Source organism: Neodiprion lecontei, chromosome 4, assembly GCF_021901455.1.
Source record: "Neodiprion lecontei isolate iyNeoLeco1 chromosome 4, iyNeoLeco1.1, whole genome shotgun sequence".
NCBI lineage: Eukaryota > Metazoa > Arthropoda > Insecta > Hymenoptera > Diprionidae > Neodiprion > Neodiprion lecontei.
The window spans coordinates 15358236-15373189 of NC_060263.1; the positions used below are offsets into that span (position 1 = coordinate 15358236).

General features: G+C 38.5%; 2 protein-coding genes across 4 annotated transcripts; one reads left to right on the plus strand and one right to left on the minus strand.

Annotated features, from left to right (window-relative positions):
- Window positions 1-1659: 1659 nt before the first annotated feature.
- LOC107225858 (serine/threonine-protein kinase dyf-5) lies at window positions 1660-8049 on the minus strand. 2 transcript variants are annotated; one of them, XM_015666453.2, is made up of 11 exons: window positions 7826-8049; window positions 7276-7562; window positions 7060-7181; window positions 6754-6966; window positions 6424-6595; window positions 6158-6333; window positions 5909-6076; window positions 5650-5808; window positions 5245-5529; window positions 2939-3174; window positions 1660-2751 (listed from the first exon to the last, which is right to left on the minus strand). In XM_015666453.2, exons 2-11 carry the CDS (start codon window positions 7435-7437, stop codon window positions 2636-2638), a joined length of 1809 nt encoding a protein of 602 aa, XP_015521939.1. In that variant the 5' UTR covers window positions 7438-7562; window positions 7826-8049; the 3' UTR covers window positions 1660-2635. The 2 variants fall into 2 exon arrangements, with proteins under 2 accessions (XP_015521939.1, XP_046594480.1); XM_046738524.1 differs by lacking the exon at window positions 5650-5808.
- A 2322-nt stretch (window positions 8050-10371) lies between these two features.
- On the plus strand, window positions 10372-14266 carry LOC107225859 (mini-chromosome maintenance complex-binding protein). 2 transcript variants are annotated; one of them, XM_015666454.2, is made up of 8 exons: window positions 10372-10602; window positions 10740-11014; window positions 11381-11698; window positions 11907-12235; window positions 12392-12571; window positions 12689-12932; window positions 13205-13381; window positions 13459-14266. In XM_015666454.2, exons 1-8 carry the CDS (start codon window positions 10596-10598, stop codon window positions 13642-13644), a joined length of 1716 nt encoding a protein of 571 aa, XP_015521940.1. In that variant the 5' UTR covers window positions 10372-10595; the 3' UTR covers window positions 13645-14266. The 2 variants fall into 2 exon arrangements, with proteins under 2 accessions (XP_015521940.1, XP_046594483.1); XM_046738527.1 differs by lacking the exon at window positions 13459-14266 and having other exon boundaries at window positions 13213-13379.
- Window positions 14267-14954: the final 688 nt, after the last annotated feature.

The window sequence follows — 14954 nt, forward strand, 5'->3', positions numbered from 1 at the left end:
GATGGCCTCTAATAAAGTTCACTCAACTTTAGAGAGGCTAATTATGATAAAAGACCTAACTTTGGCGTGACGATTATAATGAAAGTAACTCTACGGACCCCGATGATTAAACAATTATCTTGTATGCTTGTACACAGTTAACTGTTTTATCATCTAGGTCCGTAAAGTTCTTTGAATTATAATCTTCCGGCCAAAGTTAGGTCTTCTATAATCAGCCTCCCTAAAGTCAAGTGATTTTTATTAGGGACCATCGATATGAGAGTAGAGTCAAAGTTTTAAATCGGTAGTGACTTGTCAAGATTTCAAAGATTTCTGTCCATCTAATATAAGTATATTTCATCGAAAATTAATATTCTACGCGATTCACGAATGCGTGTCGATAACGAAAATCGTAGAAATTTGTTTGCAATTTTTTTAAAATAGTTTTTTCAACTGGCCTTTGTCAATTTTACTTTCAACGAACGGACTCATTTAACACAGTCATCTCCTATTCGAGCTGCGTGCAGAAGATGAGTTTTATTGAAATACGCAGTCATCTACGTTAAAAGTCAGTAAATTGAGTTGAAAAATAAGAACTCAGCGTTATTACATTCAAGAAAGGGAAACGCTCTGGCTTCGTAAATAGCAATCAGTGAACGGCAATTAATTCCACATTGGAATGGGACGGATGGGACAATGAAAGATTAATTAAAAAATGAAGACATGGGGAGAATTTGAATTAGCTGCCGCCACAGCCGATTATTTGCGGCAAAAGTAGTTCTTGAAACTCTCACCAAGCTGGTAAGCGCCACCGCATGGATCGATTTTTAATTATTAAACATCGTTACGTGATTTACGGGTTGCATAGGGTAGGGCGTTTTGCGATTACACGTGCTCGTTATTTTTCTAACGATTTTTACTTCACATCCTTTGCAAAATGGAAAATCCGATTTTTTTCTTTCCTGCTTCGCGTTTCCATCGTTACCCTCTCACTCTTTCCTTCCATCTTTCTCTCTATCTAGTGCTTTATCTTACATTATACTATCTATCTCTTTGTGTCACTGAGCAACTTGTTGATCTGTTACATTGTCTAAGATTGTCATAGACATCAATAAATTCATCTATTTATCTATCTATCCCTATCCCCGCGTTGTTATTCCCTGATGATTTGTATGTCGACACGAAAATATTTTTCAGATCTCTTTGGTTTGCGATTCTTATCTACGTTGTGTATTTTGATAGTGGTACTTACTATTTTTCACTATTCTTATTCATAGCATTCACACCAAAATTCTTCGACTTTTAGGATAATTGTATTTCCAGAATCATTATATCACTATCGTCATTTCTGTTTGTATTCTTATATTACCGTGCACTGATTTCGATGTAATTTCATATATGTTAGCAATTTATGTGATTCATGCGAATAAGCATGTTGGTATTCTTTCTCGTTTCTCATTTTTGCCTTACATTTGTGAACTAAGGCACAATAAACATGATCTATCTATGTATCTATCTATCTACCTATCTATCTCTCTTTCTCTCTTCTCTTCAACAAACTTCCACAAAATCACGTAATTTTGAACAATTACAATTCATATCGGTCAAAAAACGATGAAAAAATTGCGAATTAGTCCTGTTTGTACAGAGGCGAGGACAAAAAATAAACAGACGTGCAAAGACGCGGGGACTGACAAATTTAATACGTAATATTATATTTTATCGTGTATACACAAATGTACGACAAATTTCATTACTTAATTTTTATAACTGCCGCCTTTCGGTCCTTCGATATTATTCTCATTCGCAACTAATACCTTCGATATTTTGAATGAAAAATTTGTAGAATATCAAAAAAATAAACTGTGACGAAACTTAAATACAATTAATCGCGGTTTTAGTTTGGAACATGTTAATTCAGTTGCGTCTATTATAAAAAAATCAAGCTCATATTGTTCAAATTTGAGTGTGATAAAACTTCAGCATTTCTCACAGCGACAATTTTTCGTCAAGAGGAAATTTTTAACGTGAAAATTTGGACGGATCGTAGTTGCAACGTTTGAAGCGTATAATAACCATCTGAAAGACGAAGTACGATAATTCCCTCCCAAAAATATATTAAATTTTCTCCCACGTATCACGAGAAAACTATTTCTCATACATGTATATAAATTACACGCTTTATGTTTAGTGTTAATATATCGCGTTCGTGCGATCATCTTACTTGTGGCTACTCGAATATATATATCGATCTAAAATTATACATACTAAATTTGATTATGTACTCTTGATATAGACAAACAACTAGTTACAGTCGCTTTGCATTAATGAAATAAAAATCTCACCGACTAGCACGATTCCCAGTCGATAGAAATCATTGATATATGAGAATTTATGTTTACACGCATAGACACGCATCTACCATACGTATAAGTACTAAATAACGTATACCATAAATGTACAGTTACTAGATTGATGAAAAGTAAGAACTCGACGAAGATAAAACAGTAAAGCAATGAAAATGAAAGAAAAACACATCCTATCACAGTTGGTTACATACATAGCTAATCTAATCTATATTCTTCTGTCGTATAGACTAGCCTATACTCTATTGTCTACCCTATTCTCTATTGTTTTATTCTTCCGACCCGTCTCGTTAGTTTAAGTATTTTGCAGCCCAGTCTGTTCTCCCATGAACTCCGCTAGATCTTGCGTTCAAAACGCTTCCAAACAGATTCGCCTGAAGTGGCGACGGTTTGTTAGTTGGTATGACTGAAATTTTGAAGAAACATCGTCAAGACAACAGTGAATAAAGATCAACTGAAGTGCTGGACAGGAAGTACAGAATTACTGCAAGTTTTACTTTTCAATTCGACCCTTCTCTGTTGAGGCTACAAAAATTAGTGAAACCTTAGCAGCTCGTGCAGCTTAGTAGATGAAAATGCGTTGATAAGCTCACCTGTACCACCGATTTGCGACGTACCATAAACGCTTGGGTATGGCATTCGTGTGCTTTGGCCAGCGACGTATCGACTTCTAGCTAAGTAATGTTGTTTCGCTTGGGTGTCAATATTTTCCTGAGATCCCCATAACGAATCAATTTTCTCCTCGATATCTTCTGGAGGATTAGGAACAGGAGGAGGAATCGACCCATTCAATGTAATTCTTGTTCGGTTGACATCCGCGTCGCCGTTTCTAAAAAAGTTCAGAAAAATAATATACCCGTCAGATATTAAGTCTATAGGAATAAAAATGAACAAGGGACATTCAGAGGCGGAATGGAATTTTATTGGGAAAGAATTTTTGATACAACACATTAGAGTTCTGTAGGTATAATAACATGGATGGTATTTGGCGGTGTGAATAATGATGAGATCGATACAAACGAATAAGTAAGAGTGCATTAAAAAAAATCGTCAATAACGATGAAACTGAAGCACGATATAAGCGTATAAACAGTATAAAAAATAGAAATACGTTAACGGATGCAATAAGATAAACCAAACGGCGTTTTTACCGGTTGGACAACAAAATGATAAATTCACCTGTCGTCTCGTGACATAGGCACAAAACGGAATTTTCAGACATTCGGCGCATAATGCATAATAGTATCGTCGTAGGTGGAGAAACAGATTGAGATGTGGAAAAAAGTTCGTTGTCGTAAATTATGAGCTGTCAAATCAAGTTCAAAACTGACCGCTGAGCATTGGACTCTCATTTTTACCCCATTATAGAAGTTTCCATGGTCTCCAGTGTTCGCGTACCAATCTTACAATTAGTCCATTCCATGGCACCTATGGCACCGTACAAAGTAAACGACATAATTATCTTTTGTCATTTTGCGTAAATTACGGATCTGCATTTTGTGGTGTACATACCGCTACAATCTGTAACAATGGGTATGTAAATATATTGATGTCCCGCTAGATGGCGCGGGTGTCGTGCCCCGGAGGCGTACCGACTCAGAGCCGCATCATCACTCGTGCAAATGTGCCGCGCCGCCGTGTAGATAAATGAACACACATCAGAAGGTAGCCACAAGTGAGCCGGCCCTGACTCGAAGCGCTTATGACGCCCGACACCCGCGTCATCTAGCAAAGGATCCAACGTTATAAACGTTATAAACCAACCACCGCGGTGTATGCCTAGATCTGTTGTCACGAAGCCGTAAATTACAACGGAATGAAAAAGTTCTGTAATTTACGCAAAATGATACAAGATTATCTAGTCGTTTACTTTCTACGGTGCGAAATAAAGGACTAAGGTTGATAGGTGAATATTGGAGATTATGGAAACTTCAATAATGCGGTAAACATGTGAATCCGATACCCGGGCGGCCATTCTTAAACTCGATTTGATAACTCATAATTTACGAAAACGAACTGTTTTTTCACATTTCGACCCGGTTCTCCATCTACGATGATACTATGACACATTATACGTCGAATGCTTGTGCGTGAATACTTTCTGTGCCTCCGTCGCTGAATGACAGCTGAATTTGTCATTGTACAGTCTGATCGATTAGAACACCGTTTAGTTTATCCTGTTACATCCCGTTAAAAATAAATGTGATACAAAGCTTGTAAAACTTGAACTACAAAAATGACATAACGCCCTGACTAAAAGGTTTCAAGAAAATTATAAACTTTTACAAAAATATATGATCTATTAACGACAATTAAAGTTGTCAAAACGATAGCAAGAGATATTGCAGTCAACTCAATCAGAAGCTGTTCTTCACACTCAAAGTTCAACTCTAGTTCAGTAGGTACTTTTTTCTCAAAATTCAGAGAATAAATTTCTGCTTGCTGATCTTTACAAAATTGCCCGTGTCCGATGTACTTTCTATTGATAATAAAAGCGGCGAATCGCAGCAAATTGTGCCAAGAAAACCGTGCGACTAATAGTAAAGAGTAGCGAATTGTATCGATAAGAAAATACACAGGATGAAGAATCAACACACGTGAAGTAAGGCAACATGTTACAGAGCGAAAAAGATGAGCGATTGTAATTCCTAATTGAAAAAAAAACGGAGATATTCCAACAAGCTGCTTGCCTAATATATCAACAACGACTTGAACATCAGTAATAAATTTTATGGATAATATTTCGTCATTTGCTTTCAAAAGTCGTGCAGTTTCTATTACAATCTGCTGGAGAAAACGTAAACATTCGCTCTGACGGAAAAAGAATAAAGAACTAATAACCAAGGTGATAACAAGTGCCAGGAGAATGTTGCAGCGATTTCTAAATGCTGCTGTATACCTGGACGGCAGGGCAGTGCTCTGTCCTGCGATGTAACGAGCTACGCCAAGGTAGTGTTGCTTCGCCGAGACCTTTCGTGAAGAGTTTTTAAGGTTCGGTTGAACGCGAGTCCAATTCTGGGATGGCAATGACTCGGTCCAAGCCGGCTGAGTCCACCTGGCATTCGTCTGTTTAACGTTTTCTTGAGCATTGTTTGGATAGGTGGAATTCCAATTAGTTCGATTCTCCTTGTAGACTCGATCCGGTAGCAGCTTTGCATTCGTGTTATCCGGTAGAATTTTTCCACTGGATTCAATAATCCCATAAATTTGGAAGCACTATTAGGACATGTAATGCATCCGGCTGACGCCGAAGCAGAACATGAAGGCTTAGCTTCTGTGGTTAGATCTTAATATGAAAACTCACCCTAAAACATCAGCAAACTCGTCATCATCCCATACTGCTATATTTTTTTCTTGTTTCCGATTACTATTGTTAGTTTTATTGTTAATATTGTTATTGGTATTGTTATTGCGTGTGTATAACGGCATTACGGGTTGCTGAACCTGTACTTTTTCCTGTAACCTACATTTGATATAATTTAATATAATCACGGTTTGTTATTCCTGATGTCCAGATTAAAAATACAAATTAAAAAACTGTTCTTGCGAATTGGCAACTGTACCTAGTCTGAACAACAGTACTGATCATATCCGGTTGATTGTAAGTTCCGTTTGAAGTGATTATCGAGGCAGGCAGATTCACCTTGTTCATAACAAGTTCCCGCTGTGATCCTACAGCCATTTTTTTGCTACTGACTTGTCGTGGTCCACCAACTTGGAAGTAACGATACCTGCGAGATATGCAGTAGACGATGTAGGGCGGAATTAGCCAAACATAAGCGCTGAACTGATACGGAATCTATATTCTATACCTCAAAGATTGCTGCGCCGTCGGTCTTTGAACCGGATTCCACCTCATCATGTCTTCCATAAGTGAGACAGATTCCTGACTGGCGTTTGGTATCAATTTACTCAACGGGGTAGGACTGAAGTTTGGAAATTTGAAATTCATGGCGGCAGCCAGCTGATAACCCTCAGGCCAGTCATCCTACAATTACAATTAGTTGTGAAAACTAATTCGAAGATGCAATGATATTCCTCAATTTGACCAAATTCAAAATAACAATCGCCCAAGTACCTTGTTTGGTGTGCCAATAACAGAACAGATTTTAAATATCTCGTCAATCTCGCTATTGCCAGGAAATAATGGCCTAAACGTGTATAATTCAGCCATTATACAACCAACGGCCCAAATATCTATGGGGCTGTTATAAGTAGTAGAGTGCAACAGAACTTCTGGCGCTCTATACCTAGAATAAATTACATTACAGTGCCGTCAGAACTCGGAGAGATAATTGAAGTTGATTTTTGACAGTACGTACTGTTTTCGCAAGTACATACAACAAAGAAAGTAATAAAGGAAGTAATGAAGCATCAATTTTCGAACGACACAATCATCCCTGCTTACCATCTGGTAGAAACATAATCTGTATAAGGTGGTCTTGATCTAATTTCTCTGGCCAACCCAAAGTCAGCAATTTTTATCAGTTCTGGCCCCATACAGAGCAAATTTTCAGGTTTCATGTCGCGATGAAAGAAGCCGTGCTTGTGCATAAAAGCCAAACCCTGCAATACCTGATATACCATGTTTCTGATCACAGGTTCGGGAAAAAGTTTCTCCCTGTTATTAAAAATAATCAATAATGTTAGCGACGTCATTAAGCTGAACTATATGAATGGAGATGAATCTGTAAATGAATCCTTAAACACCTACCTATCTTTCATCAGTTGATAAAGATTCTCCTTCATGTATTCAAAAACAAAATACAAAACATCATTCTCTCGTATCACTTCCTTCAGTTTAACTACATTTGCATGACTGAGTTTTTTCAGCGACTATGTGTGGAGGAAACATCGGATTATTGCTGGATATGTCAACATGAAGTACGATATAGAGACAAATCAAGGAAAAGGAAATATCATTCGATACCTTGACTTCCCGCAGATTCATAGCTTCTTCCCAAGAATAATATTTTCTTTTCATCCTTTTTATCGCCACTTTTTCACCCGTATCAATTCTCTGACCAAGTACAACGGATCCGTATGTCCCATCTCCTAACTGATGCAACGTAATATACCGATTCATCTTCATTTGCGCCCGAAGGATTTGGACGATATTATAATCAGGAGGTGTACCAGCCGATAGGAATAGCAATGCAGATGTTGAATTTTCTGACAGGATTATGGGAGGCTGTTGTTAACACAGTGATTCGCCATCTAAAGCGAAAGACACTTAATGTATTTTAGTTTTGTATAATTTCTTATTTAGTTGTATTCACATAGACCAAATATGGGACACTTGTTAACATTTACTAAGAAGTGAAAGCCGTGGATAAATAGATGATTGAATATGAAGCGAGTATATAAGTAAGACCGAAAACGAATTATAATTATTGCGTATACCTGCAATCTTAAGATGTGACAATGTCAAAATTACTATCTGTAAAATTGAATGAAGTTTTAACAAGTTTTGAACTTACTGCAGCCATAACGTGACCGTCAACCGCAGAGAACGCAATTCGATAACGTCGAGCAGAGAGAATCATACAATCCCCTTCGAGTCGACATTTAATATTTCATAATAATTTCACCTCGACACGAATATATTCTCGCAAACTGGGTAGGTATCTGACCCAACTTCGTACTACATTTACTACGTTGTCATGGTCACGGTCTTATATACAGGTGACACTACATACACATGTCCATGCTATACACTGATTACTTTCGCAAGATGGCGGCGGACTTGCCGAATGATAATTCAATACTCCTTCTTGACCGACGGAAATTACTGTCGTGTAATTTTTTAAATTTCGAATGAGCAAAGTCGCCAATTCGATTCTTCTCAACACAGTAGATTGTTATAGAGTTTGCAATTCTTTATTATAATTGTGACATGTGGACCTCGATTTAGTTTACCTAAACTAGAGAAATTTCAGGGTATCACGATTCTATACGCGCAATAGAATATTGAACGTTGATTGAGGATTCTTCAGTCAACGTATTGAAGTATCCGTTTCAGATTAATTTACCCGACAGCGAAACTGCAATTTGAAAAACTACAACTTGTCAGTATTTGACCAATGAAAATGAGTAGTTTTTGGGATTCCAATGTATATTCAACCTTCATAACACTAGAATGAATGATCTGGCTTCTCTCCAATTTACTCGTTGTCAGCCCTTCGTCTAAAACAATTTTTTAATTGTTCGTTCGTTTTTTGACCACAATGAGAAAAATGTATCGAATTCGCGTTAATGAGGTTCGACCAACTATTAAGTAGCATTTTTTGTAGTTATTTTATACATTCGGGTGGTCCATATTTAGGGCTCGGACGAATTTTTCATCATTCGCCCTCCAAATCGGCTCGAAATAATTTAAAAGCAATTTCCTAATTTTTTCAGATTTTGATATCAACTCTAATCCCTGTTTGTAAGCGGGTGAATTTCCGTATTCATATACACGTGTTTTGACTATATTCTCAGTATATATTTTATTGCAAGAGTAATATTGGCATTGTCACTACTATCTGATACAAAATTCACATCATACCAGGCAATCTAGACGAATCTGACTTTTTTTGGCATTTAGTGAATGTGCAATTAAAGTTTATATCGGACAAGATTTGGAGTACCAGAATGTACCCAAACAAAATCTTCAGTCAACGCTAATGGTACTAGCAACGTAGCATCATAAACATATATGAATATTTAATACGTAAATAAATAATTTTGTAATAAAAAATTATTTTTGTATTATTTAATAGTCGATTGAACACTCTTAAAAGTTTCATAAGGATATGCTTTGTTTTGGCTAAGAAAAATACTCTGAAATTTCAGTGTTTTTTCGGTCTTTTAAGTGTATGTTAAGCCCTTTTTCGCGTTTGAGATACGTGGACTTTGATATTTTGAGATATATAAGTCAGCGTCGAAATCGACCAGGGAACCCCCCTCAGGCATGTCTTGTTACAAACATGGTTGACTTCGCTATATTTCCGCCGTTGACTCAGCTGTACGGGTCTGGCTACGACGATCAGTTTTAATTACGTGCCCAATGGGAATATTGCGATTTCCTAGAGTGACTATAGTAAATATTTAGTATCACAACAATTCAGGCAATGTTGCGTTTGCGATAAACACTCAGCTGGAAACGTATGTGTTCTGTAGCAATAAAGTGTTGCAGTAACCAAGATAGACAGAAAATATTGCTGACCGAACCAGAATTCTTGTTGAGTGGTGGAAACGCTTTTTTCAGTGTAAATATATTTTGAACTGCGAAATTTAGCAACCAATGGCAATTTTGACTTTGGTTTTTACATATTTTTCATTTTGTGGGTGTAGCAGGAACGTAGCAGGTTTGTCACGAGGCGCTAACTTGCATCAAGCTTCACGTAAGAGGAAATCTTGTTATCGTGGCTAGCAGAAATGGAACGTTGTACAAAATACCTAGTCGAGTTTTCTGGGGCTCCGATGATTAATTAGAAGATCGACAAGCTTCTATTCAAAGTGATAAACCGCTCTGCCGTTAATTAAACGCCCCCTCCTCTTAAGTCTGACGAAAATTTTTTATTGGATGTTCATTCTTCAGCTACTAAAAAAAAATAGTAAAGGTGATCGAGGCACAAAACAGGGTAATAAAATTGAAATTGAAGACCGGGCGGTTGAAGGAGGGAACTGATTGTAAGACACCAGAAAGTTTGAGTGCGAAATTGGATGCGACAAAGTATTAGAGAGTAAAAAAGCAGTGTTGAGGACAATTTTAGAAAATTCGAGACGCTAACTGCGACGCAGGTAGTCCGAACCAAGTTCGAACCACGTTCACAACTAGAAGTAGAACCAACGCCGCGCCCTCCGAACAAATTTTTGGAACTAATTTATTATTACAGAAACATGTCGGTATCGTATTCCCGAACGTCGTATCGTGGCATCAGTAGTGTTATTTATTGTCAGTAAAGAAAGTAAATGTGGACGGGTTACCGACATTCGTTCCCTGTCGAAAAATTAGTTCCAAAACTTCACTTTGTTCCAGAGGGCGACAGATCTCGGAGAATACACGAAACGTGAATATCGGGCTTTTTCCCCACAATTTGGCGCCAAAAGTAGTCAAGCACGACAAAGCACGGTGGACGGATTCTCAGCGGCCGACTTCATACAACAGCAAGCTGTAGCATTACGGCGATTATTATTATTTGTCCTCATTTATTCATCTGGAAACTTGAACGCATCGCATAGCATTCGATCGAAGAAGTCAGCATGACCGGTGAGTGTACTGCGCAAATTTTAGCGAATATTCTATCCTAACCCATTTATGTAAAACGGCGTCAATATCTCATGAGAATTGTACCGGTTTAACCCTCAGCTCACCGTCTGATCACTGTCTCATATTTTTCCCACCAGCAAATAACATCGTCGACTGGACCCCGGATTTTTTTTTGGCAAACGAAGCCAAATGTCGCCTTGTACTAAGTGAAACTGCTAATCGACTGTCGGTGCCATCCCTTAACTCCCTACCCTTACACTCGTTTAAGGATAAGCAATTGGCCAGGTTCCGAGGAATGATTCAGGACACTTACAACCCTGAGTACTACCTTGATCGATTTCAAATTCGCAATGTTGCCACTAATGAGACGACAACCTGCCGCGGGCGGTACAGAGATACATTGGACTCCTTGGTACGTATCAACGTCAGTTCTCCAAATCTCATGTGGCCTTGTGCGCTTTATAATCGGCGGAGATCTCATGTAACGTCATAGGTACCTGATATTTTCGTTGTGAATTAAAGCTTACCGTACTGTCAACGTCTTTGTTGGCCGAAATGGTAGTCAAAAGATGGCCTACAGTAAATGATGATTAGCAGTTACAGGTGCGAGCGGCTACAAGTGTTGTTCGCTTCGTGTATAATACTGCCTACAATGCAATACATTTTTTCTTAGTATTTTCAAAGCTGCCGTACACCATAGTAATGACAGTCACTTTGACGTGAACTGCACTGATTTGCATTCTCGTTGTATTCGTTCATTTGTTTGTTTCCTTACCAGCCAGGTGAAACTGTGATCGTTGACTCCAAAGAGAATGTCAATGCTGAACGGCAGACATGTTTTGTTATATCAGTTCCTGGCGTCAACAGTTGGGCAAAGGAAAAGTGTACAGTGCGCGAAAATGCACCTCAAGTCTCAACTAACACTGCCACCAAGCGTTCACTAGAATCTGAAGAAATGGAATGTGTAGAATTCAGTAGCAAAAAACACACACAAACAACCCCGAGCTCAGGTAATGGCGAACCACGCTTGCTGTCCAGAGAACATGCAATGAATTTCCCCCTTCCCAATGACGATGGTAAAGCCTGCATCGTGAAGGTGTGTCTGTATTGCAACGTCTACAATTAATTGTTCACTTTTGTTTATCTTTCGTGACAATTCAAGTTTGTAGAATTCACTCGAAAATCACTTTGAAATTCACGTTCTGTTTACTGTATGAAAGGTATTGGAGAGGCTGATTCGCTCTAGCTGAAAAGTTTATTTAGTTAGAATTTGAAATACCTATGCCGCTCTTTTAACTTTACAGATATATGATGAAACGTCGTTCAAATTGAACCAGATCATCGACATTGTAGGCTTCATATCCTTAGACCCAGCTTTGAGCGTTGCTCATGATCCAGACAAGTTGATGGATGACATCGAATTTCAGTCTCACAATCCACCCGTGTCGCTGATACCTCGATTGCACGCGATCGATGTCAAGGACGTGTCTATGGAGGAGGTTCCACAAACTATCCAAGGTGATTTAACCTTTCCCGTTACCACACGGAGTGACCTGAAGCTAGTGTTGAGTCAGATTCTATTTGGAGATGTCTTAGCGGCCGAATATGTCATATGCCACCTAATATCTTCCATGTAAGTTTTTGGCAATTTTTAGTTTCATATTAAAAATTACAGTTGTATCCTAAATTATCTTAGTTGTATATTTAAGATGTAAAATAGGTATTCTACTTTAGCCAGACGAACAGAAACCAAGCTGATGTCTTAGAACACCACTATTTATTTTCACAGCTATTTGAGACGGGACTTTCTATCCCTTGGTGCGTTTCCATTGAACATAACGAATTTGCCTCTCGATAAGTGCAAGACTTTTCCAGAAGATTTTTATGGAATATTATCATTGTTGCTGCCGAAAAGTCACCTCATTGGCATGACTTTGGATGAACTTAACAACCTGAATCTGCAGCCCAAGTACGTGTACTTTCCCAATGAGAAATTATTTATTCATTTATTGATACTCAAATTACATCAAGAATTTTATATTGGACAATTTGGGATTAACCGGGCTCATTCTTCATGTTGTTTCAGAAAAGACTACGACTGCAACAGATTGACTAGCGGGGTGTTGCAGCTCAGCGATAATACGCATCTTGTATTAGATGAAACAAAGCTGACCGACGGTCAGGTTTCGGCAAACGGGAGGAAAAATTATGAAGCTTTCTCCACGTTGATTAATTCCCAGACGGTTACCTATGACTTCAAGTATTACACAATGGATTTTCCGGCTGACATACCCGTTCTGATACTGTCGGAATCAAAGTCTATGATTCCTGTAAGTTTCTTGACATTTCACACATCTCCACAGTCTCCAGAATATTCTTTTTTCGTTCAAGTGCCGATTGAGCAGCTGACTCAATGAATGATATTTAATTTGATTCTCAGAGGAAAGTCATATTTCTCGTAATGGTAAAAACAAAAATCTGCTTCGTACTTTCGTGTACGGTTGTTTTGCATGAACTTAACAGTTTCAGCTAGATACGAAGAATATTTAGTGCAATTTTCAGTTAACATCTTATTTTCTTTTTCCATCTTCACGAATTTCAGTGTTATAGGCAAATCGTGTTGGAAAAGAATTCAAACAGTGAGAATATCTATTCGGAAACCCTGGAAGCAGTCAGGCATTATTTGAGGGATGAAACCAGGATATATAACATTCGAAACTGGTTGAGGGTATCGAGGCGACGCGACATCGCAATCGAAACCGAGAATAGCATAGGAGACGTGAGTTTTGCACGGGATGTAGAGGATAAAAGAAATATTCCGATGAGTAAAACACATTTTTTCCCCTAATTTCGCAGGTAATCCAAAAGGATTTCGTTGAAATGCGTCAGTTGGACAAAAGTACATCAGCGGAGGATCTGCATTCGCTAATGGTTCTCGCTAGATTGATATCGATGTCGCACGGTATGGACAAATTGACCGTTGATTACTGGCACGAAGCCGTTAGAATGGAGAAGGAACGTAAACGCAGACTGCAGAGATAGCGCGTGCAGATGTGAAATGAGTCATCAGTTTTCCGAATATACTCGCGTATGAATTACACACAGCTTCCTAAATATGTATATGCCTTTTTTACAACTTCACCGAACCATCTCGGATTTGTTTTTTTTATTTTTATTTATTTCTCTTACCCAAACTAAATTCTGCCCTGTGTATACACAAACGGCGTTATAACGACTTCGAACCTCGAGGATCTTGGCTAGCGATCAAAAGCCATCAAGTTAATGATGGCTGGCAGGTAGATAAGCACTCTGTCTTGTCGACGTTAACAGCGAACAAACAGGATATCACACCTATCAATAAGTTATTCGTGGAGAGAAAATCCCCTGAAATGAATCAACAATATTATATGATTCAGTGGTGCAGAAGTGATATCTTCGATCCAAACGGTTCCCGTTGATACATACGGAGCTTGAACAAGCTAAAACTTGCGTAAGGCTACGACTGTGAGTAAAAAAAAGAAAAGAAATATTGTGAAATGTTTGACAGTCGAATTTGAAGATTGATTCTTATTTTTCATAATTCAAAATAACTGCAGGAATAGTTCAACTTTTACGTCATACTTATGTACGTATATCAGGCAATAAAGTTTGGATTCTTTATGTATCCATGTTTTAAAATTTCTTTTTCGATTCATTCTATCGAGGGGGAATTCGTAATGTAATTGAAATAAAGCGTGCTCGATTTTTCAGGCAAGTCCAGAACACATTGTACCCGGAAGCCGACAGAGAGTGATAGCGCGAACGTTCCGACAATGGAATTTAATGGAAATTTCAAATCCACGAGTAAACCGGACCAGGATGACCCGCGGGTCTCTCGGGGTAGGCTAATCTCTACGCTTAATATCCGCCTCGACGTCTTAACAACAACGAGCTCGTTGCCCTGATCAATTCCGCCTTTATGTCTTCGTCCTCCCCCGTATTCTCTATTAATCAACAAGTAATTGGTACTCTAGTCACGGAGGGACCCGTTCGATCTGATTGCTTCGAAATTAAAGGGATCGCCACCCCCGAGGCATATCGACAGACTCGCAATTAATGAACGCTCGGCTTTTCCTTCATTCCTTCAGTATTCGACAGTCGGCGCCTACGTCCGTCGCGCGCACAACGTCACACGATGCTCCCTCTCCTGGGACTCGGAGTGATCCTCTTCCGAACGAAATCTGCCTCTTGAAACGTGGCAAAGTATGCCTGACATGTGCGTTCGTTATTTCTCAATCGTTCAACCCTTTTCAACAAATTATTAATCATATTTTCACTCGTCAAACCCGACATTCAGTGTAAAATTAACAAAA